The sequence below is a fragment of the Podarcis filfolensis genome (genome assembly GCF_964270895.1).
Source record: "Podarcis filfolensis genome assembly, chromosome: 7".
NCBI classification, from domain to species: Eukaryota; Metazoa; Chordata; class Lepidosauria; order Squamata; family Lacertidae; genus Podarcis; species Podarcis filfolensis.
The window spans coordinates 77491162-77518710 of NC_139603.1; the positions used below are offsets into that span (position 1 = coordinate 77491162).

At 44.9% G+C, this 27549-nt stretch overlaps 1 protein-coding gene across 2 annotated transcripts in view; it reads left to right on the forward strand.

The window, feature by feature from the left end:
• The window catches only part of FER1L6 (fer-1 like family member 6), a 117348-nt gene that overhangs the window by 72452 nt on the left and 17347 nt on the right, over nucleotides 1–27549 (forward strand). For both annotated transcript variants that reach the window (XM_083621804.1, XM_083621803.1), the window contains exons 24-36: nucleotides 2746–2907; nucleotides 4490–4673; nucleotides 5852–6051; nucleotides 8674–8796; nucleotides 9361–9400; nucleotides 13043–13161; nucleotides 13706–13837; nucleotides 17261–17386; nucleotides 18344–18471; nucleotides 22797–22967; nucleotides 24092–24252; nucleotides 25889–26031; nucleotides 27040–27128. In XM_083621804.1, coding sequence (XP_083477930.1) covers nucleotides 2746–2907; nucleotides 4490–4673; nucleotides 5852–6051; nucleotides 8674–8796; nucleotides 9361–9400; nucleotides 13043–13161; nucleotides 13706–13837; nucleotides 17261–17386; nucleotides 18344–18471; nucleotides 22797–22967; nucleotides 24092–24252; nucleotides 25889–26031; nucleotides 27040–27128 — 1778 coding nt within the window. The remainder of the gene's footprint in view (nucleotides 1–2745; nucleotides 2908–4489; nucleotides 4674–5851; nucleotides 6052–8673; nucleotides 8797–9360; nucleotides 9401–13042; nucleotides 13162–13705; nucleotides 13838–17260; nucleotides 17387–18343; nucleotides 18472–22796; nucleotides 22968–24091; nucleotides 24253–25888; nucleotides 26032–27039; nucleotides 27129–27549) is intronic.

Sequence of the window (27549 nt, forward strand, 5' to 3'; positions counted from 1 at the left end):
CTAAACAGCCTCGGTCCAGTATACCTGAAGGAGCGTCTCCACCCCCATCATTCTGCCTGCACACTGAGGGAGGCAGAACGAGGGCCTTCTGGCGGTTCCCTCACTGTTACAGGGAATCAGGCAGAGGGCCTTCTCGGTAGTGGCACCCATCCTGTGGAACGCCCTTCCACCAGATGTCAAAGAGAACAACAACTAGTAGACTTTTAGAAGACATCTGAAGGCAGCCCTCTTTAGGGAAGCTTTTAATGTTTAACAGACCACTGTATTTTAATACTCAGTTGGAAGCCGCCCAGAGTGGCTGGGGAAACCCAGCCAGATAGGCAGGGTATAAATAATAAATTCTATTCTATTCTATTCTATTCTATTCTATTCTATTCTATTCTATTCTATTCTGTTCTGTTCTGTTCTGTTCTGTTCTGTTCTGTTCTGTTCTACCAGGTCAAACCATTTGTCCATTCAGCCCAGTATCGCTGACACTAACTGACAGGAGCTCTCCAAGATTTCACACTGGGGATGTTCCCAGCCCTACCTAGAGACACAGGGCTTTGCACCCGGGACCTTTTGCAAAGCAGGTGCTCTTCCACTGAGCTATGGCTCCTCTCTCTATATTTCCGTGTATGGCAACAGGGGTTAAATACTTTCTTCTAGACACATAACACGCAGCCTTAGAGATTCCAATTATTTGCAGTTGCCAAGCAAGATTCTTATCCAGAAGAGATGGAAACTTGCTGGGCATAAATCTTTGAAAACAACTCATTATTCTCTTTCTCCCTTTTCCCTCGCCCCCAGTTTGTAAATCAGTTTTTAAAGAATCGACTCGAGGTGCTATTTGTCACCATTTAAGGGGCAGGGAAGGGACGTGGGTGGCGCTGTAGGTTAAACCACAGAGCTTGCCGATCAGAAGGTCGGCGGTTCGAATCCCAGCGATGGGGTGAGCTCCCACTGCTCGGTCCCTGCTTCTGCCAACCTAGCAGTTCAAAAGTACGTCAAAGTGCAAGTAGATAAATAGGTACCGCTCTGGCGGGAAGGTAAACAGCGTTTCCGTGCACTGCTCTGGTTCGCCAGAAGTGGCTTAGTCATGCTGGCCACATGACCCGGAAGCTGTACGCTGGCTCCCTCGGCCAATAAAGTGAGATGAGCACCGCAACCCCAGAGTCGGCCATGACCGGACCTAATGGTCAGGGGAAGAGCACTTTTCAGGCATTTAGCCAGAACAGTCAAGGGCAAAAAGTGTGGGGGCCTGAGGCATATACTCCAAGCCCATACCTGCTGGGACTTATTGGATGCAGAAGAATGGTGAACCAACTGGGGAACCTCCAAAGGAAGGAGGCTCAGAGCCCAGCAATTGGTGGTGGGATGACAATGAGTGGTCAGAAGACTAGGAGGAGGAGGAGGAGGAGGAGGTGGAGGTGTCAGAAGCTGAAGAGGTAACAGGGCTTAGTGTGCGGGGAGAGTCTGTGGCAGAGAGAAGTCCAGAATCAGAGGCAGAAGCTGAAGCTGAAGCAGGGGAGAAAGGAGGCCAAGAGGCAGAGATGGGTCAGGCTGGTGAAGAGACAGAGATGTCTCCCCCTCCTGTTGCAATAAGCTCTTCCCCCCGTCTCCCAGAAGAGGAACGCAGCGGGAGGAGCAAAGGCAGGCATGCCGGCGCTGTCTCAGATTGCTTGGGGAGAACCCTGAAGCACTTAAGCAGCTGTGGGGAGGTGGGGACCTCCAGCTTCTGCAACTTCTTCACAGGGACAAGACCGACTGAAGAAGAGCTGCTGTGCTCATTAGGCCTGACACTCCTTTGCTGATCCTGGTTTCTTTGCTTTCCAATAAAGAGTTAATTCCACTTAGTTCGTGTGATTTACTGCTGGCTCTCTCCTGACACTGGGCATGACCGCTCCACCCCACGTTACCTTTTTGCACTGTGGGAAGGCATGAATGTAATCAGAAATTTCCCTGTGATTAGGATAGGGTTACCAGATGTCCCCGTTTCCCGGGGACAGTCCCTAGATTTGCGCATAAGTCCCTGGACAAATTCCGTCCCCGGATTTCATCTAGTGTCCCTGGGAAACACAGCAGCGGCAGTCTTAGCAGCCCGGAGCAGTTGGCTCTGGCTGGCTTCAGGAGCTGCTCAGAAGTCCCCATATGACGGTGGTGCAGGGGCTCTAAGATGCAGCTTCCAGGCTGCCTCCACCTTCCCTGACCCCAGCAACTAAGCTGTGAAGGGAGGCTTCATGCTGCCTATCAGAGTAAGGTTACCATACATCCCCGTTTCCTGGATTTACAAATCAGTCCCCATACAAAATCCATTGAAGTTGAAAAGTGTCCCCAGATTCATTGAAAAAAAATCTGGTAACCTTAGATTAGGACAGCTTGGTGGTGCAGCTGAATGCACTTAAACCCTGCCTGCCTGATCCAGGCCTTTGCAATAAATATGTGAAGGTCAGGAGTGGAGGATGAAGACTGCTGCATGAGGAAATGCTGGGAGCACACGTCTTGCTCCTGTGTGTTCAGGGTGAATGTCTGAAGAGAACAATGCAGAACAGGCGAAGTTAGAACACAGAAAGCTTCCTTAGGCTGAATCGGACCAGTATAAGGCCGGTCACCATTTTGTGAGCCTCGTCCCTTCTATCCCCACATCTGAAATACAGAGGGCGATAACCTGGTCTACCTTGCAGGACTGTTGCAATTGCAAGTACTCAGATAATGTACGGAAATGAATTGCGCACACGCTAAGTGTTTTTCTTATCCCCGTTGAAGGTTCTCTTCTGGGGTCTCCGTGAACTGAAGAAGGTTCAGCTCCTTTCTGTGGATCGCCCACAAGTTCTCATTGAATGTGCCAGCAAAGGGGTGAAATCGTGTGTCATCCAGAGCTACAAAAACAACCCAAATTTTAATGTCCAGGCAGACTGGTTTGAAGTGGTAAGTAGGTATAACTTGCTGCTGGCCAGACTCCCTCTTACCTCCCCCCCCCCCTGAAAAACAAGAAGCAGAGTAAAGTTTGGGAATAACCCATGGGATAATTAAGAGCCAGCCAGGATGCAGTAAAAGAAGATGCCAATTTCTTTTCTTTTCTTCAGAAGTGGGGCTGGGGAGATGGTGGCTCCAATTTTAGCGCAGCTCACATGGTGACTTTAGACCAGCTATCATCCCTAAACTTAAAGCTGCCTCAGAGGGTTCTTATGAGGATAAACTGTGGGGGTCTCATATATTCAACCTAGGTGTTATGTACGGAGTTGAATAGGATCCAGAAGGCAGCAGTCTGATTGGTCCTAGAACAATAGGATTCAGAATGCAGCAGTCTGATTGGTCCTAGAACAATGCAGCAGTATGACTGGTCTGCAGGAGCCACCCAATCCAGCTCCAGATAGAAGTGAATCCACAACCTGGTTGGCTTACGGGAGAATCCCGGAATTAGCCAATCACGTGCAGCCCATTGTGTAAATAATGCATATAAAGCAGGTATTTGGGGGGGACTTCCATTCCTCCTCACCACTATGAGCTGAATAAAGAACAGGAAATCCACTCTCGACTCCGAGTAGATTTCACTGGCGACGAAGGTGGGATCCCGCTGAGCTGACTGCCACACACAGCACCGCAGCACCGCCCCCTGCCGCACCGCTAGTTGAGAGTGGATTTCACTAGGGATGGATGAGAAATGTAAGTTTACATTTCAATAAGAAACTGCCTAATTCGCATTTCTTAAACCTATAGAAGAACCAAAACACAGCTGTCCTTTTAAGTTTGCACATCTCCAAGATTCACGATAGAGTTCTCGAACTGAACAATATGCACAAAAATGTGTGTATTAGGGGAAGTGTGCAGAAAAGCTGTGCATACATTAGTGAAAGCAACATCCAAAATACATTATACTAGGGCAGATTGCTTGCAAAAAGGGGCATTTTTGTCAAAATGGCATCCAAAAATGTGTTTATTATGAGCAACCTTCACTAAAATGCTGGTGATTTTTTATAAGGATTTGTTTTTATTGTAAATTGCTTGCAGACATTTGGGAGTTACCAAGAGGCGACGGGCCCATTGTTCAATGGGGCTTGTGAATTAATAGATCAAATTAGAGTTATCCTGTTAGATTTTGCAAAGAGCAAAATATGGCGGTTCTTGGGTGCAACAGGGACAAGAATACTCTAGAAACATTTAATATTACAGCTTTGCTCAAGCTAAACAGGTGAGGATGAGAGATCATTGGGAGTCCTGTGTGAAGAATATATAAAAAGAAACATGTACAGGTAGGTGAAATTTCTCGAGTCACGGACAAAGTTTCATCAGTTTGGAAGATCTGAAGAGGCCAAATTTCTATGGAAACCAAAACAACAACAGTTAGTGAAGCCAAAGGGGATTATATTGTATTTCTCTGCATTAGATAGCTGCTACATCTAGGATTATAACAAAATTATCAATGGGCCAGCGAGTAAATTCTGGTAACCACCACACCAGAAGACAAAGAACTGATTATTATCGGATCTTGTCCTTTCTCCTCTGCTAGGAACTTCCTGAAAACGAACTGCTGCACCCACCTCTAAGCATCTGTGTAGTTGACTGGAGAGCCTTTGGACGCAGCACTTTGGTTGGAACCCACACCATCAATTGCCTGAAGCAGTTTCTGTATAAGCCTAAAGAACTGCCTGCCTCACCAGCAAAAGAGCCCGACATTGTGGAAATCGACAAAGGTAAGAAGTGCTGAGCGTTTGTGTCCAAGGGGCTTATATTCATATGAGTAAATGAGCTTCTATTTATATGAGTCTTAAATAGGATATGAGCAAGCTCACATAGAAAATACCTGCATGGTTTTTATAGCTTAGTTTATTGCTGGGGGATGGGGGGAAATCACGTTATAGACCAAAGGTGATCAATATAGCCTGGCAATAATGAGTAATTGGCTGTGGTCCACCATAGGATGTTGATTTTATTTATTCATTTATTCAATTTGTATACTACCCTTCATCTGAAGATCTCAAGGCAGTTCACAGAATAAAAATACAAAAAGGAAACACAAAATACATGGTAAGAATAAGCACAAAACAAAACTCCCACAAACTCCCTCCTCCCACAAACACATTTAAAAGGGCCTTAGAATGTTAATCAGCCAAAGGCCTGGATGAAGAGAAATGTTTTCGCCTGGCGCCTGAAGGTGTATTATTATTATTATTATTATTATTATTATTATTATTATTATTCCACAAACAGAATTTTGTGGAGCATTCCACAAACAGAGAGCCATTGCAGAGCCCCTCACTATCACTGTGTGTGAGCCAAGAGATTTATTTCATTGATATCTCCCATAATTCTTCAGCAGCCATTCACACTCATTATCAATGACATTTATTGAAACCTGCAAAGCATTAAAACAACCCTTGCTATGCAGGTATAAAGTCCCAGGTTTGATCCTTGGGATTATTATTATTATTATTATTATTATTATTATTATTATTATTATTATTTTATTTATATCCCGCCCATCTGGCTGGGTTTCCCCAGCCACTCTGGGCAGCTTACAGAATATATAAAACATAATAAAACATCAAACAGCCCTGTCAGGCAGGGCTGAAAGATCTTGACAGAAGAGCGTGGCTGGATCAGGCCAAAGACCCATCTCATCCAGTTTCTCACAGTGGCCAACCAATAGCCTCTGGGAAGACCACGAGCAGGGCCTGGGCATTCAGAGGCATACTGCCTCTGTGACAAGGAGATAGAACACATCCATTATAACTGGTAGCCATTGATAGAGTGATCCTCCATTTTTCTCTAGTAGATGTGGCAGCGTCTGATTCTCAATACAATGCAGCTTTGAGAAGGCCCACAGTTTGCTGAGAGAGCCCACTATATAACAAGTGTTTCTGGTTTCCAGCTTCACCCGCTCCAGCGCAACTTCAGTCGCCTCAGCCTGAAGAGTCTTCAGGAGATCATGTCTATATTGACGTGGAACATGGTGAGCCTGTGTTGGCCATGCCAGAGCCAGAGCCATTGGCTCCATCACCTCTGCCAGCACCTTCCCTGAAACCTGCTTCCTCTCCTACCTCAGCACCTGCAAAAGACGAGAAGCAAAAAGTAGGTAGCATTGCAGTAGCTGGCTGGCTTCATCCTGGATCTCTGGGATAGTACATTTTCTTCTGTATTGACTGAAGTAATATTCTGTTAATTTTCCGTTGTGTATTAATGAATGTGTCATGAGCTCAGCCTACACTCAAGTAGGACCCTGGCAGAGACACATGCCTGACTGGCATGTTCTCTTCCTCCTGCTCGATCGTTTGGGAGCTTCAAAAGCTTTCTTCTGCCCGAACATCACAGCGACCGATGCCAACAGACATTGGCACACTTGGGGATCCGCAGAGTTTGCACATCATGCATAACAGACCTCAGTAGCTCAGCATTTTGGCTAATCTACTTTATTTACATATAAACACACATGGAGCACTGCAACATGGCTCCCTCTCTCTCTAGCATCAGACAGCAAAGAGAAAAAGAACGAAGGACAATAGTCCCACTTCACGGAGCCCAGTAACACAAACATCCTGTCTCTGTCACTTCCCACTTTGTGGGGTCAAAACATATACCGTCATGTGATAGACAACAATCCCATGACTGAAATCACGGAGCAGGAATTCTAACAGAATGATCATGACTAGGACTCAAAGGCAGTACCAACAGCAACTCTCGTTCTCAACATTAAGAAGTGACCAGAGGCTGTAACTAGGGAAAGGAATTGGGACCACAAAAGAGAAAATACACTATTTCATTTTCATTCAAGAAGGCAACATCTCCCACAAGGTCTTAGTATCATAAATCCGCTCACAGGGGCCCAGTTACAGCAGGAGATAATTCACAAAACCGCAGAGCTGTTTCTCAGAGGTCATCTATGACATTACTATGACTTTATTGAATTGTATTAATCATTTTGATGAATTTGTTGTTGTTTGAACTTATATGCAATGCTGTTTAATAGTCTAGTGATTGTAATGGTGTTTTTTTAAATAAAAAACGCTTTTGTGAGTCGAGGACCTGCCACCCGCGTAGAGATAAATAAGACACAAGGATTTTAGGTTAATGGGTTAAATAAGGCCACAACTTTATTGGTTACAGCATGTGAGTGGTATTGGCTTAGGCATTGGATCAAGCAATCTATACATGACTCCACCCCGCTCAGTGGGGAGTCATTTGAGGGTTAACAACCAGGGGGAGGAGATTGCTGATGCAAATACAACTGGAAGCTTCCCCTGATGTCACTGGGGGTTGTGCCATGGCCCCAGCAGGGCATCGGACAGGATCCATGACCCCCGGATCCCTTTAATGGAATACCCAAATAAGAGGAGGGGTAGGTGATGACCACAACCTGCCCTCCAACACACAACACATATTCCAATGCCTAACCGCCAATACCAGAAAGTTGTGACGATTTGCTACGAGGTAGGCGAAAAACCAAGAGGCTGGTGCCAATTTGCCAATTGGATAAAAATTCCTACCAGGCCCCCTGGCCAACCAAGGCAACCGACCAAAGTCCATAGCAAGGTCAAAAGCAAAGAAATGACCTAGAGGGAGGGAGGGTGATCCGTCGAAAAACAGGAAAAGAATGGGGGCCCAGCGCTGCCGTGGCCGCTTAAATGCGGCTAAACCCCGCCCACACGACAGTCCTATTGGCTAGCTGAAAGAGCTTGGCGTGGCAGCTGGGGAGAGCTGACGTAGGGGGCCAAATACACCCCCCCCCCCACCGATGCAGGAACCGGTTCCCGCTCACAACTCCTCCCCTCTGGAAAGAGGAGAGGCTTTGTGATTATTGTGAACTGCTTTGAGATCATCATTTGTTGTTGGAAAAGCAGAATGGAAAGATTAAGTCAAATCAAATCTAGTTCATCTCCCTGCTCATGCAGAAACTCTAGTATTAGAGCACTCCCTTCATACCTGTAACAAGGGAGAATTCACCACTGTCTAAGCCACCCTGTTCCAGCTCTGGAAAAGCCTGCAGCATTTAACCTAAATACTTTGAACTGAATAACAACAGCTTACTGTCACCTTTGGGCTGCGGGTGGCGCTGTGCGTTAAACCACAGAGCCTAGGGCTTGCCAATCAGAAGGTCAGTGGTTCGAATCCATGTGCTGGGGTGAGCTCCAGTTGCTCTGTCCCAGCTTCTGCCAACTTAGCAGTTTGAAAGCACGCCAGTGCAAGTAGATAAATAGGTACCCCTCTGGCGGGAAGGTAAACAGTGTTTCTGTACGCTGCTCTGTACGCTTCTGCACCAGAAGCGGCTTAGTCATGCTGGCCACATGATCTGGAAGCTGTACGCCAGCTCCCTCGGCCAATAAAGCGAGATGAGCGCCGCAACCCCAGAGTCGTCCAGAGTTTACTGTTGCCTTTGGGCCCCCTTTGTAAACCAGAGATGGCTGGTCTCTGATCTTCAGGTGGCAGTAGGACCTAATCCTTCCCCCCACCCCAGTTGTCCCAGAACAACATTGCGAAGTGAGCACCTCCTCAACAAGGTTTTCATTACTGAAGTGTTCAATCCATGTGGACCCAAAGCATTGTGCGTGGAAACATCTGCGCCTGATCTTTTGATGCAGATATGGTCACGTAGCTGTCTCTTCAACGCCACCATTTATCCTCAGGCTGAAATGGATCTGCAGGTCCATTCTCTCCTCCTGCCATCTTTGTAACTACAACTTATTTTTCCCTTTCCAGGGCTCAAGGAAATCAACTCGGCGCTCCACCAAGAGGAAAAAGAGGACAATAGCTGATGAATCAGCTGAAAATGTTATTGATTGGTGGTCAAAGTATTACGCCTCTGTACAAAAAGGACAAAAGGTAGGGACTCTGGGACTCCTGTGCATGCAAGGAGTACAGTTTGTGACTCATCTGTGTAGAAGTATGGTGTTGAATGCATTTCCCCCCCACAGAAATGTCACAGAATGTATGTCTTGCAACTCATGATGCTTTGGCCTGTGTGCTAAGCATTCATGTATGTACATGTGTGCGCACAGGCACACATAAATGTATCTGACCACTGAGGACAGCACTTTATGGGCTGGATGAAACTGTCTGTGGCCAACAAAATGGGCCACACTAAACCTGATAATAGCCATTGATGTGCCATGGGATTCTTTTACTTTTTGCATTGAGAGTATTTCAGTATCACTAACTATGAATCTCCAGGGGGAAATCTAAAAAACAAAAATCTGGAATATGGAAATGAGGGGTGCAATCTTTCTCTTCTACAAAGGAGGGAAGCAAATTGATTTCTACTTTAACAAGAGTAGAGATATTAAAGCAGAGCTGTAACTAAAGTGGCTTGCTCTTTATTGTTCCAGTTATGCAAGTTTCTGTCTACCTGTTGTTGTTTTTAAAAACCCTCTTATTTTATTTTGAAAGGCAAAAGTGCTCGATTTCAGTGATGGAAAGCCAGGAAACGGTGAGTATCTACATTTGCATTTTTCTTTCTCTTTCTTGGTTCATGATGAAAGCTGCACAGTTTGATTTCATCTTACTGTTTGCGAATGGCCCAGATACTCAGCATCCCTTGTGGGAACAATAGGGCTCTTTCTGTGTGCAGAAAAGCTTTCGGTCCAGCAGAGACTCCAGCTAGGAAGGGGGAAAGGCAATTTTGCTCATATCCTCCTAACTCCTGCAGTTTTCTGTACCGCCTCCCCACTGTGCGAGTGGATCCGGCAACTGCTCAGAGCACATTTTCATCCAGCACTGGCAGCTGATGGGTGAGGGAAGAATAATGAAAAATCACCTCCTTTCCTTCACTTAGTGGGAGCGGAGTTCAGAGTTCTGCTTGTGGCAACAGCTGATCTGAGCCATAGATAGATAGAGATCTATCTATCATCTATCATCTATCTATCTATCTATATCTATCTATCTATCATCTATCTATCTCTGAGCCATTATGTGCACTTTAAGGATCAGTTTGGTGTTTTGTGCAATGCAGCCCAGACAAACACCTGAAGTCTTGCGCACGTTTTCACCTTGTGTGTAAGGTAAAAGGTAAAGGACCCTGGACGGTTAAGTCCAGTCAAAGGTGACTATGGGGTTGCGGCGCTCATCTCGCTTTCAGGCTGAGGGAGCCGGTGTTTGTCCACAGACCAGGGGTGGAGGAAGGGAGTGCGGTGGGGGCAGGTTGCCCTGGGTGTCACCACTGAGGGGGGTGACAAAATGCCAGGCGGCACTCACTGTGGGGCCTGCAGCGCGCCCAAGCCACATCTCTCTCGTGCCCAAATGGTCCATCCGCTGCCTCCTCCCCAGCTGTAGTGCGGCTGAGTGGGAGAAGGCAGGCAGACTCCAGAGGCCCTGTGGTGTGCCCAGCCCCTATGGGCGGCTCGCACCACCCCTGGGCGCACCGCTCCAGGCACCTGAGCGGCTTCCTCCGCCGCTGCCACAGATAGCTTTTCAGGTCATGCGGCCAGCATGACTAAACCGCTTCTGGTGCAACGGAACACTGTGATGGAAACCAGAGTGCACGGAAATGCCACTTACCTTCCCATCGCAGTGGTACCTATTTATCTACTTGTACTGGTGTGCTTTCAAACTGCTAGGTTGGCAGGAGCTGGGACAGAGCAACAGGATCACACCTCATCACAGGGATTCGAACCGCCAACCTTCTGATTGGCAAGCCCAAGAGGCTCAGTGGTTTAGACCACAGCACCACCTGCATCCTTTTAACTTTTACCATGTGTATACCATCCCGCCCGCTGTGGGGATCCTTCCTTGGAGGTTTCTAAGCAGAGGTTGGATGGCCATCTGTCATGGATGCTTTTGCTGACATCCTTGAATTGTAGGGGGTTGGACTAGATGACCCTTGGATCCCTTTCAGCTCTATGATTCTAGCTTGTTCACCTGCTGTGGTTCCAGTTCTGCTGAGCCCCTCCTTGGCTGCTGTTTATATAACAATTCACGCTGTTGCTAAGACATCTAGCTTAGCCCTAAGCACAGATACACCAAGAGTCAAATAAAGCCAAAATATTTCAGGGGAGGCTTTGCTGGAGATCTGGCAGCTAATATCTTGGCTCTTGGCATACCCTGTATTTTATAAATGCGTCTGACCCTTAATTATTTGTTTGCCTGTTTGCCTGTTTTTAAACTTAACTCCACGAGTGCGGCGTAGATTTGACCTAATTTATTGCTGGCCCGAGAACTGCAGGTGAATGGAATTTCAATCATTAACTCACTGGTGTAGCAGAGCTTGCCAGAAATCTAATTATGTAGGCAATTTGCATCTCCGCATGATTGAAACATCTTGATAGGCCGGCAAGGAGTCCTTTTTTTTCTGATTGCTGTATCCATGTCCAAAATAACTTTGCCTGTCACCTTAAAGAGAATTCTTCCATTCAGCTGCTAGTGGGCTGCAGTTTTTTCCCCTTCCGTTCTGATGAACCTGGTGGGTGGGAATCAGGATAAAGGATCCCACCTGCATTTTCTTTAAAAATAAAATAAAATAAGAAAGTACAGTTGAGGCACATAGGCATTTTACACTGGTGTGGACCCTAGACCTCTGAAATGCTGCTTTAGTCTTATGCAGGGCCAGTGCCAACTAATTTGATGTTGCATCATAAAAATCTCGATGCTGATGCCAAGGGATGGGAAATAATTTGCTAAGCCTGAAGTTAGGAACAGTGGATAACAAAACATATTGATATTATTAATAGTGACACCACCAGCAATATGGAACTCCCTGTTCCTTGATAACTGGCAGACCCCATTGGTATACTGTTTTTGGTTCTCGCTAAAAACCTTTCATTTTTAAGCAAGTCTGCAAATTTGACATGTATTTTAATATGCAATTTTATTTTAGAATTTATATTTTCAAACTTCTGGGCTTTATTTTAAGCTTTCTTCTTTTTTTACACTTGATTCTGTCTGTGATGTTAATGTATATTTTGTGTAAACAACTTATTCAATCTTGTTAAATAAAAATAGCTTTTTAAATAAATAAATAAAAAGTAGGAAAACAAATAGGGAGAATATAAAGGATGTGATCATCATTGCTCCAGTGAGAACCTGATCTGCTGAAGCTGAAGAAAAATGGGGGGACCTGACTAGTAGCTTGAATGGGAGTTAACGGGGAAACCTGTGTAAGAGATGGGATAGAATACATGCCATTGATTTAAAGCACGTCCATCATCATCCCCAAAGAATCCTGGGAGCTGTACTGTCAGGGACTGTGCTGAGGTGGGCTGCACTGAGGAGGAATGGTGGGAGCTTCCCCCTCTCCCTGCTCCTGATTCAGATCCTGAATCTTCCCAGGAGCAGGAGGACAGTATAGATTTGGAGCAGTGGTTTGCAGAGGGACATAGTTCAGAAGGCAGAAGCTGGGAAGTACTGGATGGGGAACAGCTAGGAGAAGAAACACTGGAAGAGAGAGGGTTAACAGATTCACAGTCTCTGGACAGCATTCATCCCCCTTCTCCAAAGTCACAGGAAGCTCAGAAAGTGGCAGAACAGAAAGCACAGAGGGTACAAGCTCAGGTGACAAGACATAGGAGTGACGTAGATTAATGGGAACAAGAAGGGGGTGTTACCCTTAATTGGGAGCACCGCCATTTCTAGGAGACATGTTCTTTGTTCTCTCACTGTAATTATTAAAGATTCTAACTGGTAAGACATTCCTTTCGTTTGACCTTTTGTTTACTGCCACGGGGGAGTAAGCCGATTTCTCGAAGCCTGACATGTACTTTGTTAAAGGCGCTGGGAACTGTAGCTGTGTGAGGGGCAAACTATGGTTCCCAGGCTTCTTTGGGGTGGGGAAAATGTGATTTTTAAATGTAAGGCATGCATGCAGCCGACAATAATGTTCTTTTTTTTTAAAAAAAAAGGGGAATTCAGTTGTTACAGTTCCCAGGAGAGACATCCTCTTCCAACCTTAGTTCTATCATCATAGCGTTGCTGCTGTTATTTATTTATTTGCTACAATAAACAAACAATAGGCTTGTGCTTGAGCTGCAAATGCACTTGAAGCTCCAAAGTGGTGGCAGTCTTGAGGTTCATCTTTTGATGCAGTCATTTGCGATGGTAAACAAGACAAAACAAAACCTCTTCCATTTAATCTCTGTAGCGAAACAGACCTCTGGCCACGTAGCACTGAGCATTGAAGACGAGCCAGACAGAAAGAAGAAAGACAAGTTGCTCAAGAAGAAAGTGAAGGAGGCCCCTCCTAATCTAGCAACGCTGGAGGTAAAGTTCATTCATTTTTGGAAATTCGGGTTATTCGGGACGCGGGTGGCGCTGTGGGTTAAACCACAGAGCCTAGGACTTGCCGATCGGAAGGTCGGCAGTTCAAATCCCCGCGATGGGGTGAGCTCCCGTTGCTCGGTCCCTGCTCCTGCCAACCTTGCAGTTCGAAAGCATGTCAAAGTGCAAGTAGATAAATAGGTACCGCTCCAGCGGGAAGGTAAACGACGTTTCCGGGCGCTGCTTTGGTTCACCAGAAGCAGCTTAGTCATGCTGGCCACAAGACCTGGAAGCTGTACCCCGGCTCCCCCGGCCAATAAAGCGAGATGAGCGCCGCAACCCCAGAGTTGTCCGCGACTGGACCTAATGGTCAGGAGTCCCTTTACCTTTACCTTACTGCTAATTTGGGAGAATTAGCACAAATCCTAGGTGCTCAACTCGCATATTTTCCCAGTTTCCTGCTCCCGCTCATTTTACTTAAATTTTTGTTCTGAAACTGCTCCCATTGTTTTTTCAATTGTGAAATGTTGGTTGATCTCTTCCAAAGATCTACGATGGAGATTTGGAGAGCGAATTTAACAACTTTGAAGACTGGGTGAAAACGTTTGAACTCTTCCGAGGCAAGTCCACTGATGAAGATCACAGCGACTATGAGGACAGGATCGTAGGGAAGTTTAAGGTATTGTGAAAAGTACTGCGTGGAAATAAAGAAATCCATCTTGCACAGAAATTCATTTTTATTTGGTAATACTGTATTTAAGTTTGCTAGCATTTGTGGGGCAGTGCACAGAGTATGCCATACATGGTAGATTAACCAAACTAAACACACTTTTTTATTTTTGGCAGAACCTGTGATTCTTCATTGATTGAAAAACCACGGGGATTCCCTGTCCTAAATCTAAAAAGAGGACAAGCTCTATCATAAATTCAATTAACTCATGAAAATAGAGTTATTCTCAATTTCCCAATTCCCTCGGGCTGTTGTCTTCAGATCACTTAATTGAAATGTTAAAAATTAAGATTCTTATTACACCTTAATCTGTCAATGCCAAAAGAACCAAGCTGTGGGAATGTATTCAGGCCACATTCACACAATACATTTAAAACACCATTATGCCACTTTAAATAGTCATAGCTTACCACCCAAAGAATCCTGGGAGCTTTAGTTTGTTAAGGGTGCTCAGATATGTTAAGCAACCCCTATTTCCCTCACAGAGCCACAACTACCAGAGGTGTTTAACCACCCATCCCTCCTCTCAGGGAAGTCTGGAAATGGTAGTTCTGGGAGAGGAATAGGGGTCTCCCCAAAACTCTTGGGAGTACAGTGGTACCTTGGTTCTCAAACTTAATCCGTTCCAGAAGTCCGTTCCAAAACCAAAGTGTTCCAAAACCAAGGCGCGCTTTCCCATAGAAAGTAATGCAAAATGGATTAATCCGTTCCATACTTCTAAAAACAACACCTAAAACAGCAATTTAACATGAATTTTACTATCTAATGAGACCACTGATCCATAAAATGAAAGCAATAAACAGTGTACTGCAGTCACACAATCAATCAGTAGCTGAACTGGGACTTCCGGGTTGGCGCCTCCGGCAATGGCGGAACTCCTCCGATCGGGAGGGACTTGCTCCATGAAAAGCAGGGTCTAACCGCCACGGCGAAGGCGGAGACCCATAGAAATCACAGGTGGGAGAAGCCTGTGAACTTGGGATTCGGCTGGCACCTTTTGCGCCTCCCCTACTCGCGGGGAAACCCTGTTTTGGGGATCCGGAGCGACGTGGGGTGAGTGGCGCGGTGCTTTGAATCGACTGCTTCTTTCACGGAGTGAAGCCACATTGCTGCTGCCGGAGAGCGCTGACTTTTTCCTGTGGACAATTGGACCTTAAACAACTACCCGGGAGTAGAGTGGAAAATTTGGATCTTCAAATATTTTAATTTGGCAATGAAGCGGGAAGGCTCTAAACAGGAAGTCCGCCTTCCGCTTTTGTAAACAGACTGAAGCAAAGACGTTACAAACTAAAGTCTCTGAAAGTTTTTGATAAAGGATTAAAATTCCATCGGTTAAAAATACAAAACCCCCTTGGAAGCAGGAGAAGAGGGGGGAAGTCGTGAACCTAGTGAGAACCTGCAGGAGAGAGTGAAAAGCAAACTACCACTGCTCTGAACCTGGGAACGGTCTGCCTGATGACGTTTGGGGAAGGTTCATTGACAGAACGGATTTGACAGTTACTTAAAATTGGAAAGATACTGTTTCCATTGATCTCTTCTGAGTTTATCAAAGGGAAGAAAAAAATAACTGAAAATTGAAACTGTTTCTGTGCTTGAAAGAATTGATACAAGTTGAGACTGTTTCCCTCTAGAGGGAGCATGTGAAACTGTTACAGGAGTGTAACAGGGTAAGCTCCAGCTGCAAGATAAAGTTTCTGAGAATCAGAGATTGACCTTGGACTATTCAAAATGCTGATAGGAGACGGTATTGTGACTGTATTATATAAGATAAACCATTCACTTGAACAGCTGCATAAAAAGGCAGATGACATGATTTCAAAAATTGACAGCCGGGAACAGAAAGTGACCAATTTGAATCAAAAAGCAAGCAACAATACAGAAATAATTCAGGACTTGGAACAGGAATATACCTTGGTAGGACAAATGGTGGAGGAAAAGGAGAAAGATGCCGTTGCGAAACCTAAGGTAGTTCAAGCAGGATCCTCAGTTCTACAGAAGCAAATTGAGGATTATAAATTGAGGCCTTGCATGATTGATTCTAGCAAAAGCCAGATTTTGAGGATTGGACCCTGGCTTGGATTGAAGAACGAAAGTTGGAAAGATCCCTTTATTCAGGGACCAACTGACTTTTGGGACATGGGTTTGGGCCTGGAGGAGCTTGAAGCTTTGGGGGCCTATGGATTTGGAGGAATCCTGAAATACGTCCTGAAATACCCTATGGACCTTAGTTTCAATTATGGAAACTTGGCTGAGCTGTTCAGAAGGAAGAAAAGTTTTGTTTGGTTGGAGTTTTCCCGAGATTTGCTCCTGAGCATTAAAGAATATGAAGAAGATCCGCAGAAGGGACTTGGAAAAGAATTAAGAGCCTCGGATATAAGATCTCCAGGTTGATGGACTATATGGATCTGACGGAAAGGACTGGCAGAATCCGAAACCAGGGAGAAGAGAGGGTGGAAGAAGATTGGGAAGTTAAAGTTCATATTTAGAAATTTTGTAAAATTAATGACTGTTAGAAAAACCGTGGAATGATATTATATGGATTTAGTAGAAATGTTAGAAGAAGTTAAGTATAGATAAGTAATTTAGTCTTAAAGGGAAATATGGTTAAAATATGTTATTTACAAGATGATAAAAAACAGAGAAAGATGGAAAGGATTTGCTGAAACAATTAGAAGAACTGGAATACAAAAAGGGAGGTGTGAGGAAGTCGAGGAAACAAGGAAATGAAGGATAGAATATGGAAAAGGAGAGATGTATTTTAAACTGTTTTTGTTTTAATTTATGTGTTTAATCTAATGGGTTTGGGTTGGGTTTTATAATATTTGTATACTGTATTGTATTGTGGTGTTTTTTCACTTTTTTGTTTTTTTTCCCTCTCTTTCTTTCTTGTCTTTATTTTTCTTTTTTCTTCTTTCTGTAACCTTCAAAAGTAATAAATATTATTTAAAAAAAAATCAGTAGCTGAACTGGGTTCCACACAGTCACAAAAACAAACAAACAAAGAGCCGCAAAAACCAAAACACAAAATAAATAGCAAAAACAGACGGACCTCAGCGTAACACTCAAAGCAGAACTGTGGCACTCAAAATGGAAGCGTAACACTCAAAATGGAGCACGTTCGGCTTCTGAAAAAAGTTCGCAAACAGGAACACTTACTTCCAGGTTTGCAGTGTTTGGGTTCCAAGTTGTTTGAGTACCAAGGTATCACTGTGATAGCCTGTATGGTAATCTTTTTTTTTTTAAGATAAGTGTTGAATGCATTTGTAAAATAAACAACAACAACAAAACCACTGCAAGCATGGCATTATGTCTGCATCTGCTGATTTCGGTTTGGCACTAGGAACGATCTATACCCATGCTGTGTATTAACAGGGCTGTTTCTGCATCTACAAAAGTCCAGAAGATGGCTGCTCAGGAGACGGAGGCCAGCCGAGAATCTTGCAGGGCATCCCTCCCAACCACTCGGTGAAAGTTCTCATCAGAGTATACGTTGTCGCAGTAAGTATAACCAATGGTTCTGTTAGGTGCGGAGTCTGGGGCCCAAGCCTTGGACCCTGAAGCCCAGCAGGGCTTGAACAACAGGCAGCACCTGGCAGGGGCGAGGTCGAGACATGACACACTCAATGAAGCCAAATTGGCCAAACTCTAGCTGCCTGCCAAAATGGCAGGTAGGCTGGAGCCTTGGTCAGTGCAGTGCATCGTCTGGGATTACAGTGGTACCTCTGGTTGCGAACGGGATCCGTTCCGGAGCCCCGTTTGCAACCTGAAAGGAACGCAACCTGTGTCTGCGCACAGTTTTTGTGTTTAATATGCGCACAAAAACTGCGCACAGTTTTTGTGTTTAATATGTGCCGTGTGGTAATTTATGGACTTAATAGGTATCTAAACCCATTTGCCACTGTTGCTGTATGTAGGTTTTATTTTATTTGTTTTTTATCTTATATTTTGGAAATGTACATCCAGTGTTTTTTTTCCCTTTAAATGTTTTGGGAGCCCCCGAGAGAGTGGGGCCCTAAGCTATAGCTTGTTTAGCTTATGTGTAAATCTGGCACTGGTTGGGCTAGAAAATGACCCTTGTGGTCCCTTCTAATTCTACAAGTCTATTATTCTAAGTATAAATACAAATTGGCACCACGACCCCTGCCCTGGAACAGTATTTCAGGATTCACATAACAATTCTTCAAAACACAGTATAGTCTACAAACAGAATTAAGAATCTTCCATTTAACATGATATTCTGTCTACCATCATTATTTATTTATTTTAATAATCTATAATCAGCATAGAATGGTTTGGTCTTCTTAGGGGAAAATAGGATCAATGGAGAAAGATTTAACTAAATTAATTCAGAAAAATGAAATAATTAATGGAGTCACTTGGTTTTTTTTTTGGTTTTTTTACTCTAGATTGGTTATATACTTTGGGATGTATTAATATTTTTTTCTCATATTGTAGGCATTTAATCTTAGTCCAGCTGATCCAGATGGCAAATCAGATCCTTATATTGTGCTTAGGTTGGGAAAAACAGAAATTAAAGACAGAGACAATTATATTCCGAAGCAGCTGAACCCAATTTTTGGAAGGTGAGTTTATTTTAAATTGCGTGATGTTCCGGATGTCATGAATTAGCTGCAGACAATTTCTCCCCCCATTATTTAGGTCAAAGTGCATTTGTTAAACACTGATGCATGTCTCTTTAGACGCTTTGTAAATTACTGATTAAATTCTTGACAATGTGTCACATTGTCTAATTGCAAATTATTCGGCTTTCAAGTTCATCTGGCGTTTCCCCAAATTAGTTTTTTTGTTGCTTCATCTCTTCTCATGCAATAGCACCGATGACCTTGACCACCATCGTCACCAAGGATGTAAGCCAAGCCTGCCACGACTATCGTATAACTAAAATGTTTAGGCCAGGTTTGCATTAGAATTGCATCGCATTTCAATCAGGATACAATTTTTAATCCAATCTAGGGGTTGCTTTGGCCATGTAATAGGAAATAGGAAACCAAAGATATTTGTACACAGGAGAAATGTTGGTTATTTCAGCATATCCATGTATTCAGTCTGCATGCTAATGGCTAATGCAGGAAACTGTCGGTCTGTTAGCTGATATTAATAAGCTGCGGTATTATTCCTTGCATTACTCAGGGGGTCAGCAACACGGTGTCAGAGATCCTTCCTTTTTTTGTATATAATTTTTTATTTAAAAAGGTAAAGGTACCCCTGCCCGTATGGGCCAGTCTTGACAGACTCTAGGGTTGTGCGCCCATCTCACTTAAGAGGCCGGGGGCCAGCGCTGTCCGAAGACACTTCCGGGTCACGTGGCCAGCGTGACAAAGCTGCATCTGGCGAGCCAGCGCAGCACACGGAAACGCCGTTTACCTTCCCGCCAGTAAGCGGTCCCTATTTATCTACTTGCACCCGAGGGTGCTTTCGAACTGCTAGGTTGGCAGGCGCTGGGACCGAGCAACGGGAGCGCACCCCGCCGCGGGGATTCGAACCGCCGACCTTTCGATCGGCAAGCCCTAGGCGCTGAGGCTTTTACCCACAGCGCCACCCGCGTCCCTTTTTTATTAGTTTTCCATTTAATAATATGAAATCATATCATTGTTACACACTTTACCTCTCTGGCTCTTTAGAGCCCATCGACTTCTTTCACTCCTGCCTCATGGCTTTCAAAATCAACTTTTATATCATTGCATTTCATACGTTTTCCAATTCTAGTTTTACTCATTACAAAAAGACATTAAAATGTAGGTTGAAATAAAAAGGGAGAAAGTTTCTCATTGTGAGTCTTCAGACAACCCTGCTTCTAGCTGTTGTTGTTGTTTAGTCGTTATGTCGTGTCCAACTCTTCGTGACCCCATGGACCAGAGCACGCCAGGCACTCCTGTCTTCCACTGCCTCCCGCAGTTTGGTCAAACTCATGCTAGTAGCTTCGAGAACACTGTCCAACCATCTCATCCTCGGTCATCCCCTTCTCCTTGTGCCCTCCATCTTTCCCAACATCAGGGTCTTTTCCAGGGAGTCTTCTCTTCTCATGAGGTGGCCAAAGTATTGGAGCCTCAGCTTCAGGATCTGTCCTTCCAGTGAGCACTCAGGGCTGATTTCCTTCAGAATGGAGAGGTTTGATCTTCTTGCAGTCCATGGGACTCTCAAGAGTCTCCTCCAGCACCATAACTCAAAAGCATCAATTCTTCGGCGATCAGCCTTCTTTATGGTCCAGCTCTCACTTCCATACATCACTACTGGGAAAACCATAGCTTTAACTATACAGACCTTTGTTGGCAAGGTGATGTTTCTGCTTTTTAAGATGCTTTTTAAGACAACCCTGCTAGTGATGTTAATTGCTTACAGTAATCTTTCAAATATCGTATAAATTTACTGCAGTCCTTTTGGAATACTTGATCATTCTGGTTTTGGATTTTTCCTGTCAGCTTCGTCAGTTCTGCAAAGTCCATCATTTTCATCTGCCACTTTTCTTTCGTTGGTACTTCTTGTTTCCATTTTGGGGCCAAAAGAATTCTTGCCACTGTTGTTGCATACATAAACAGTCTTTGAACTTCCCTTGATATCTCTTCACCCACTATACACAATAAAAAGGCTTCTTGTTTCTTAACAAAAGTATTTTTAAACATTTTCTTTAGCTCAGGTGTCAGAGAACCTTCCAGTACCTCTTACGGGACCTGTGAAAGTTCTTGTAAATATCTGCTCAAAAATCCACAATCTACGAGAGACAGTTTGATCATCCTGCTCTAAGTTCCTGCTTGCCTTGGCTCAGTGTCTCTTACGTTGCACATGCCCAATTATTTCAGTGGATATCAGGACTGGGCCACCCACCCTCCCCTCTTCTTTCTCTTTCTTTTCAGAACACAGGAGAGGTGCAAATAATTTCTGTCCAGTGCCATATTACCACATAGGAACTGGCCTATAGGCACCACAACTTTTAGGGGCCCTGCGACAACAGATCAAAATAATACTGATTAGATCTTGAAAGAAAATCACCATCTCAAGCTTCCGTAGCTTCTTGTTTAATAATATATGTTAGTTTTTTAAATAATTGTTAATGTTTGTTTCATGTAATAAAATTGGTTTATTAAAATTGTTGGCTGGTATAATAAAAAATAGGTGGGACGCAGGTGGCGCTGTAGTCTAAACCACTGAGCCTCTTGGGCTTGCCGATCAGAAGGTCGGTGGTTCGAATCCCTGCGACAGGGTGAGCTCCCGTTGCTCAGTCCCTGCTCCTGCCAACCTAACAGTTCGAAAGCACGTCAAAGTGCAAGTAGATAAATAGGTACCGCTCCGGCAGGAAGGTAAACAGCGTTTCCGTGCGCTGCTCTGGTTCGCCAGAAGCGGCTTAGTCATGCTGGCCACATGACCCGGAAAAACTGTCTGCAGACAAATGCCAGCTCCCTTGGCCTGTAAAGCGAGATGAGCGCCGCAACCCCAGAGTCGCCTGTGACTGGCCTTAACCACCAGGGGTCCTTTACCTTTAAAATAAAAAATGCATTTAGGAGATAATTTGTGATGGGGCCCCCAAGATTTCAATTGCCATGGGGCCTCCAGAGGGTTTAATTTGACACTGTTTCTGTTGGCAACCAAGGGGGTAGCTAATATTTAGGGAAGCTTTTAATGTTTAATAGACTATTGTATTTTAATATTCTGTTGGAAGCCACCTAGAGTGGCTGGGGAAACCCGGCCAGATGGGCAGGATATAAATAATAAATTACTATTATTATTATTATTATTATTATTATTATTATTATTATTATTATTGAAGTTTCTTTTTTCCACTGATGGGGGGACGGACATGCCTCTACCATTTTGCGATCCCATTCCATTTCCTTCTCTATTTGATGTGTCAGCCATGTTGCATCATTCCATACACATAGCACCAAAACAGCCATTTGGGATTTGTTTGATTTATTTTTTTTAGCTGTGGGTAGCCTGCTTCGACCCAAGATGATCATTATAAGAACTTGATAACATCTGGAAATTGGTGCCTGTTTGCTTGCTTTTCTCTTTCTTCCCTGTCTCATTCTACATGTGTATTTTAAGATTGTAAGATTGAGGGCAAGAACTTTTGCAGGTGGGTGGAGAGGATATTGATCTGTAAGCTGTTCTGGCAGCATTTCCAGTTTTTGAGAGGGATATAAATGCTTTGAATTAAAAACAAAATCCATAGAACTTGCTGGAGTAGATAGAGATGTCTCTATGTATGAAGAGAAAGAAAATTCAAGAAGGTGAATTTCGTAACTGATGTCCAGATTAAACCAGACAGATGGGGAAGCCTAGTTTAGTCACATTTTCAGCTATAATAGAAAATGAGTGTTGGTCTCACATTTCAATACAGTGGTACCTCGGGTTAAGTACTTAATTCGTTCCGGAGGTCCGTTCTTAACCTGAAACTGTTCTTAACCTGAAGCACCACTTTAGCTAATGGGGCCTCCCACTGCTGCCGCACTGCCGGAGCACGATGTCTGTTCTCATCCTGAAGCAAAGTTCTTAACCCGAGGTAATATTTCTGGGTTAGCAGAGTCTGCAACCTGAAGCGTATATAACCTGATGTGTATGTAACCCGAGGTACCACTGTACTGGGAAAATTTAACTAATAGCTGGCTGTAACACAGACATGCACCCTGCAGAAGAAGACTATTGGTTCAGGGGTTGTTGTTTTTCTGGGGTGGCCAGAAAAATAATCATTCCAAGGATAATTTTTCAAAAGCTTTCCATCTCTAATTTTTTGTGATGGCCTTTTTGGGTTAAACTCTGAAACCTGTGCTATGTTCCTATAACTTTAACACCCCACTCCTAAGCCAGTTTATTCCAAATTAAGTCCCATTGATTTCAGCGAGACTTCCCTGAAAGCAAACATGACACAATTTTACCAATATTTCTGCCGCAGGTCGTTTGAAATCCAGGCAACTTTCCCTAAGGAATCTCTGCTTTCAGTCCTGATCTACGACCATGACATGATTGGTTCTGATGACCTTATTGGAGAAACAAAAATCGATTTGGAAAACCGTTTTTACAGCAGACATCGAGCTACCTGTGGTTTGCAAAGCCAATATGAAATGTAAGCTTCTTTCCAGACACAAGGTCTCTGTAATTGATCAACAGCCTGTGAAGTTTCAGAAAACTCCTAATGTAGGGATGGTGAACCTCCAGGCCTTGGGCTGGATTCTACTTGCAGTTGAATTTCATTCAGCAGTCTGCATCCCTTCCTGCCCATTAGCTGTTCAAAAGGGAGCAGCTGAGAAGGAAAATAGCTTTGGTGTTGTACAAAGTGTGCACAAAGATAAGCTGCAGAAGATCGAGGTGTGGGGGGGATGTCTTAGCAGAAAGACGAATCTGTGTTCCTTGCAAACATGCAAAAACTTGCCCATTCAAATTGCATACAACATTTCAGATGCAGTTGCAGTTTTTGCAGTTTAGATGCGCATTTGCATTATTTGCAGTTACAGAGCTGACCCACTGAAACCAATGGACCCAAGTTAACCGTGTCCATTATTTTCAATGGTTGCAAGGTTTTTAGCTGGGGCAATCAGAATAAGGTCCACTATTTGACTGCTGATTCAGGACCCTAAACTGTGTTTTAAATTATTGACTTTTTATTTTGTTCTGTGTATATCACAATGTTTGTTTATTGCTATGGCCGATGGCTGATGAAAATAAAGTTTCTTTCATTCATTCAATGGATCTGCTTTGAGTAGAACTTAGCTGGATGCAGCCTTAAAGTTCTTTATGCCATTCGCACAGTCAAGCCAGATAAAGGGCATTGGACAGCTTTTATTACAAATGTTGTGTTAAAAAGAAAAGTCAATTGAGAAAACGAAAGGTGAAACTTGAGTGGCGTTTCTAAGAATTGAATATATGCACTGCTTTCTATGCTTTGTGTGTGCCTTTGTGCGTGAGTCCGGGTATATTTTAACCGTGTATTATAGTCTGCTGTCACAACGGGAAGACATCCCTCCCCGCAAACAGCTGACCACCAGACTAATGTAGTCCACAGCCTGGAAAAAGGTTCTCTGTCTCTGTTCTAATAGGAACTAGACGTTCTTATGGCCAGGTAGTATTCTAGAGCTCATCCAAATTGAATAGTGCCTTGGCAGGAAATGTTCTCATGAGCTCTGTTCTGAAAGGAATGTTGGCTTTTAGAAACTGCTCCATCCGTCCAAAACCATCTTCTCTCATTCGCAGTGAAGGGTATAATGCCTGGCGAGATGCCACCAAGCCAACCGAGATCCTGACCAAGCTCTGCAGAGATAACAAGCTGAGTGGGCCCTACATGCAACCTGGGAAGATACAAGTAGGCGACAAGGTCTTTACAGGGCAGACGGTCTTCCAGGCAGACGAGAACGGTAACTGTGCTGAATAGTAGTCTTTACAGTCTGATCTGCTGAACCACAAATGTTTTTTCGTAAAGCACTAACAAAGCTGGCTCTGCATTAACATACCCTCCAAGTGTCCCAATTTTCCAGGGATGCTCCTGGAATTACAAAAGCTACAGTGGCGTAGCAACGGGGGGGTTGGGAGGCAGTGCGCCCTGGGTTCCACATCTGGAAGGGTGGCAAGGAAGCACCCTGCAGGGTGCTTGCCCTGCCACCCTGGCCCGGACACAGTGGCATGAGCTGCCATTGCGCCGCTGCAGTTGCATGTGGAGGATCCTCCGTTCGCGGCTTCAGCCATGAGCAGAGGATCCCGGTGCCGGTGGCAAACCGCTATGTACAGCACATGTGCAGGGTCGCATACATGCACTGTATGTAACGACGCCGCACATGCGCTGTACATAGCAGTTTGCCACAGGCGCCGCTCAAGCACCGTACGGATGGCAATGGGATCCCTCCGTCGCTGCTACAGGTGTGAACGTAGGATCCTCCGTTCGCGGCCGCAGCCGCAAGCAGAGGATCCTGGCACCGTCCGTACGGTGCTGGAGCGGTGCCGCCGGCAAACTGCTATGTACAGCGTATGTGCAGCGTCGCTACGTACAGTGCATGCGTCATACATAGTGACGCCGCACATGCACCCTATGTAGCGATACCCCAGGTGTCACGACGCCTTCGTTCGCCCCTGAAAAGCTATCCCAGCTTCTGATTTGATGATGATGATGATGATGATGATGATGATGATGATAAATTTATACCCTGCCCATCTGGCTGAGTTTCCCCAGCCACTCTGGGTGGCTCCCAATTGAGTGTTAAAAACAATACAGCATTAAATATTAAAAACTTCCCTAAACAGGGCTGCCTTCAGACGTCTTTTAAAGATAAGATAGCTGCTTATTTCCTTCACAATTGAAGGGAGGGCTTTCCACAGGGCAGGTGCCACTACCGAGAAGGCCCTCTGCCTGATTCCCTGTAACCTCACTTCTCACAACGAGGGAACCGCCAGAAGGCCCTTGGCGCTAGATCTCAGTGTCCAGGCTGAACGATGGGGGTGGAGACGCTACTTCAGGTATACAGGACTGAGGCCATTTAGGGCTTTAAAGGTCAGCACCAACACTTTGAATTGTGCTTGGAAACGTACTGGGAGCCAATGCAGATCTCTCAGGACCCACCGGTCCTGTTATGTGGTCCCGGCGGCTGCTCCCAGTCACCAGTCTAGCTGCCGCATTCTGGATTAATTGCAGTTTCCAGGTCACCTTCAAAGGTAGCCCCATGTAGAGCGCATTGCAGTAGTCCAAGCGGGAGATAACTAGAGCATGCACCACTCTGGCGAGACAGTCTGCGGCCAGGTAGGGTCCTGGAATGTCCCTGTTTAAGCAGTCAGTGTTGCCGCTGCCGAGCTCAGGGAAGAGGATGGGCCAATGCATGTCCCAAGCAGTGGCGGCTGCAAGGGAGCATTGCCTCTCCATGGCTGCTGCTGCTGCCGACCTCCTCTCTTGGGCAGCTCTTAGCGGCTGCTGGAAGGAGGAGAAGGAGATGCCGTCGCCGCTGCTGCCAATGCCCAGCCTTGCTTGATGTGACAGCTCGTTTTGTGCTCTCCTGTCTTTTGCAGAGGAGCCAGTGGAATCCTATGAACACCTTGCTCTGAAGGTTTTGCGTTCCTGGAACGACATCCCTGGGGTTGGATGCAAGCTGGTGCCCGAACACATTGAAACACGGCCCATATACCACAAGGATAAGCCTGGCATGGAGCAGGTAAATGCTTTAGCCTAGATAAATTGGAAAAAAGGAAATCATGGAAAGCTGGGTGGTTCCAGGCTGTTGCTATCTTCAGCTGGGATTCAGTCACATACAGGCCCATTCGGGTTGGGCAATTATACTTAATTTGGAGTTATCGGTATGTCTCTGAATCCCAGTTGCTGAGAGTCATAAGTGTCCCCACTTGTTGTGCTCAAGTCCTGCTTCTGAGCTTCCCATATAGATATCAAGTTGCCCTAGGGAACGCGGGTGGCACTGTGGTCTAAACCACTGAGCCTCTTGGGCTTGCCGATCAGAAGGTCGGCAGTTTGAATCCCCACAACAGGGTGAGCTCCCATTGCTGTGTCCCAGCTCCTACCAACCTAGCAGTTCGAAAGCACACCAGTGCAAGTAGATAAATAGGTACCGCTGTGGCGGGAAGGTAAATGGCGTTTCCGTGCGTTCTGGTTTCCGTCACGGTATCACATTGCACCAGAAGCAGTTTAGCCATGCTGGCCACATGACCCGGAAAGTTGTCTGTGGACAAATGCCAGCTCCCTTGGCCTGAAAGTGAGATGAGTGCCGCAACCCCATAGTCGCTTTTGACTGGACTTAACCGTCCAGGGGTCCTTTACCTTTACCTTTCTTTATCAAGTTGCCCATTGTGAGAAAAGGATGCTGAACTAGAAGGGTTCGATCCAGCAGAGCTCTTCTTGTGTTCTTATGCAGCAGTAGCTCAAGCATTAGTACAGGCATAGGCAAACTCGGCCCTCCAGATGTTTTTCAGACTACAATTCCCATCATACCTGAACACTGGTCCTGTTAGCTAGGGATGATGGGAGTTGTAGTTCCAAAACATCTGGAGGGTCGAGTTTCCCTATGCCTGCATTAGTAGATGCAGGGTTGTCTGGAATTAGCTATGCAGATGAAGGGTAGTATACACATTTTAATAATAATAATGTCTTGCTATTCTATAACTGAATTTGCACCTCATTCGCCTGCATTTTCTTGTTTTCTTTCCTGAAGGGCCGTGTGCAGATGTGGGTGGACATGTTTCCAAAGGATATGCCTCTCCCAGGGCCGCCGGTTGACATTTCACCCAGAAAACCCAAAGGGTAATTCATTACACGCTCCCTTCTGCCTGCAAATATACATTCCCTAGCTTCTTGTTAATACTATTGCATCTTCCTAGGGATGTGTAAACTGGTTGCCATGCAGCTTAAAACCTTGAGGAACTGGAACATCCTTTTCATTTGCAATAATCTCCCTTCCGCTTTCTATCCCTTATCAGCAATCTTTAAAAACCCTTTTTTTATATATAAAGCCTTGTAGGAAAAATGAAATTTGCAAAACACTTATTTATTAACAAAGGCAACTGCACAAGAAGTAGCTGTGGGAGCTTATAAAATCTGGGCTGGAGGCAAGACAGCCAGAATGGTTTGAGAATGGTTTCTTTTTTAAAAAAAATAATTTTTCTTAACAGGCCAATCACATCACATTATCCAAATCACATTAGTTCCAAATTATACAGCCAAA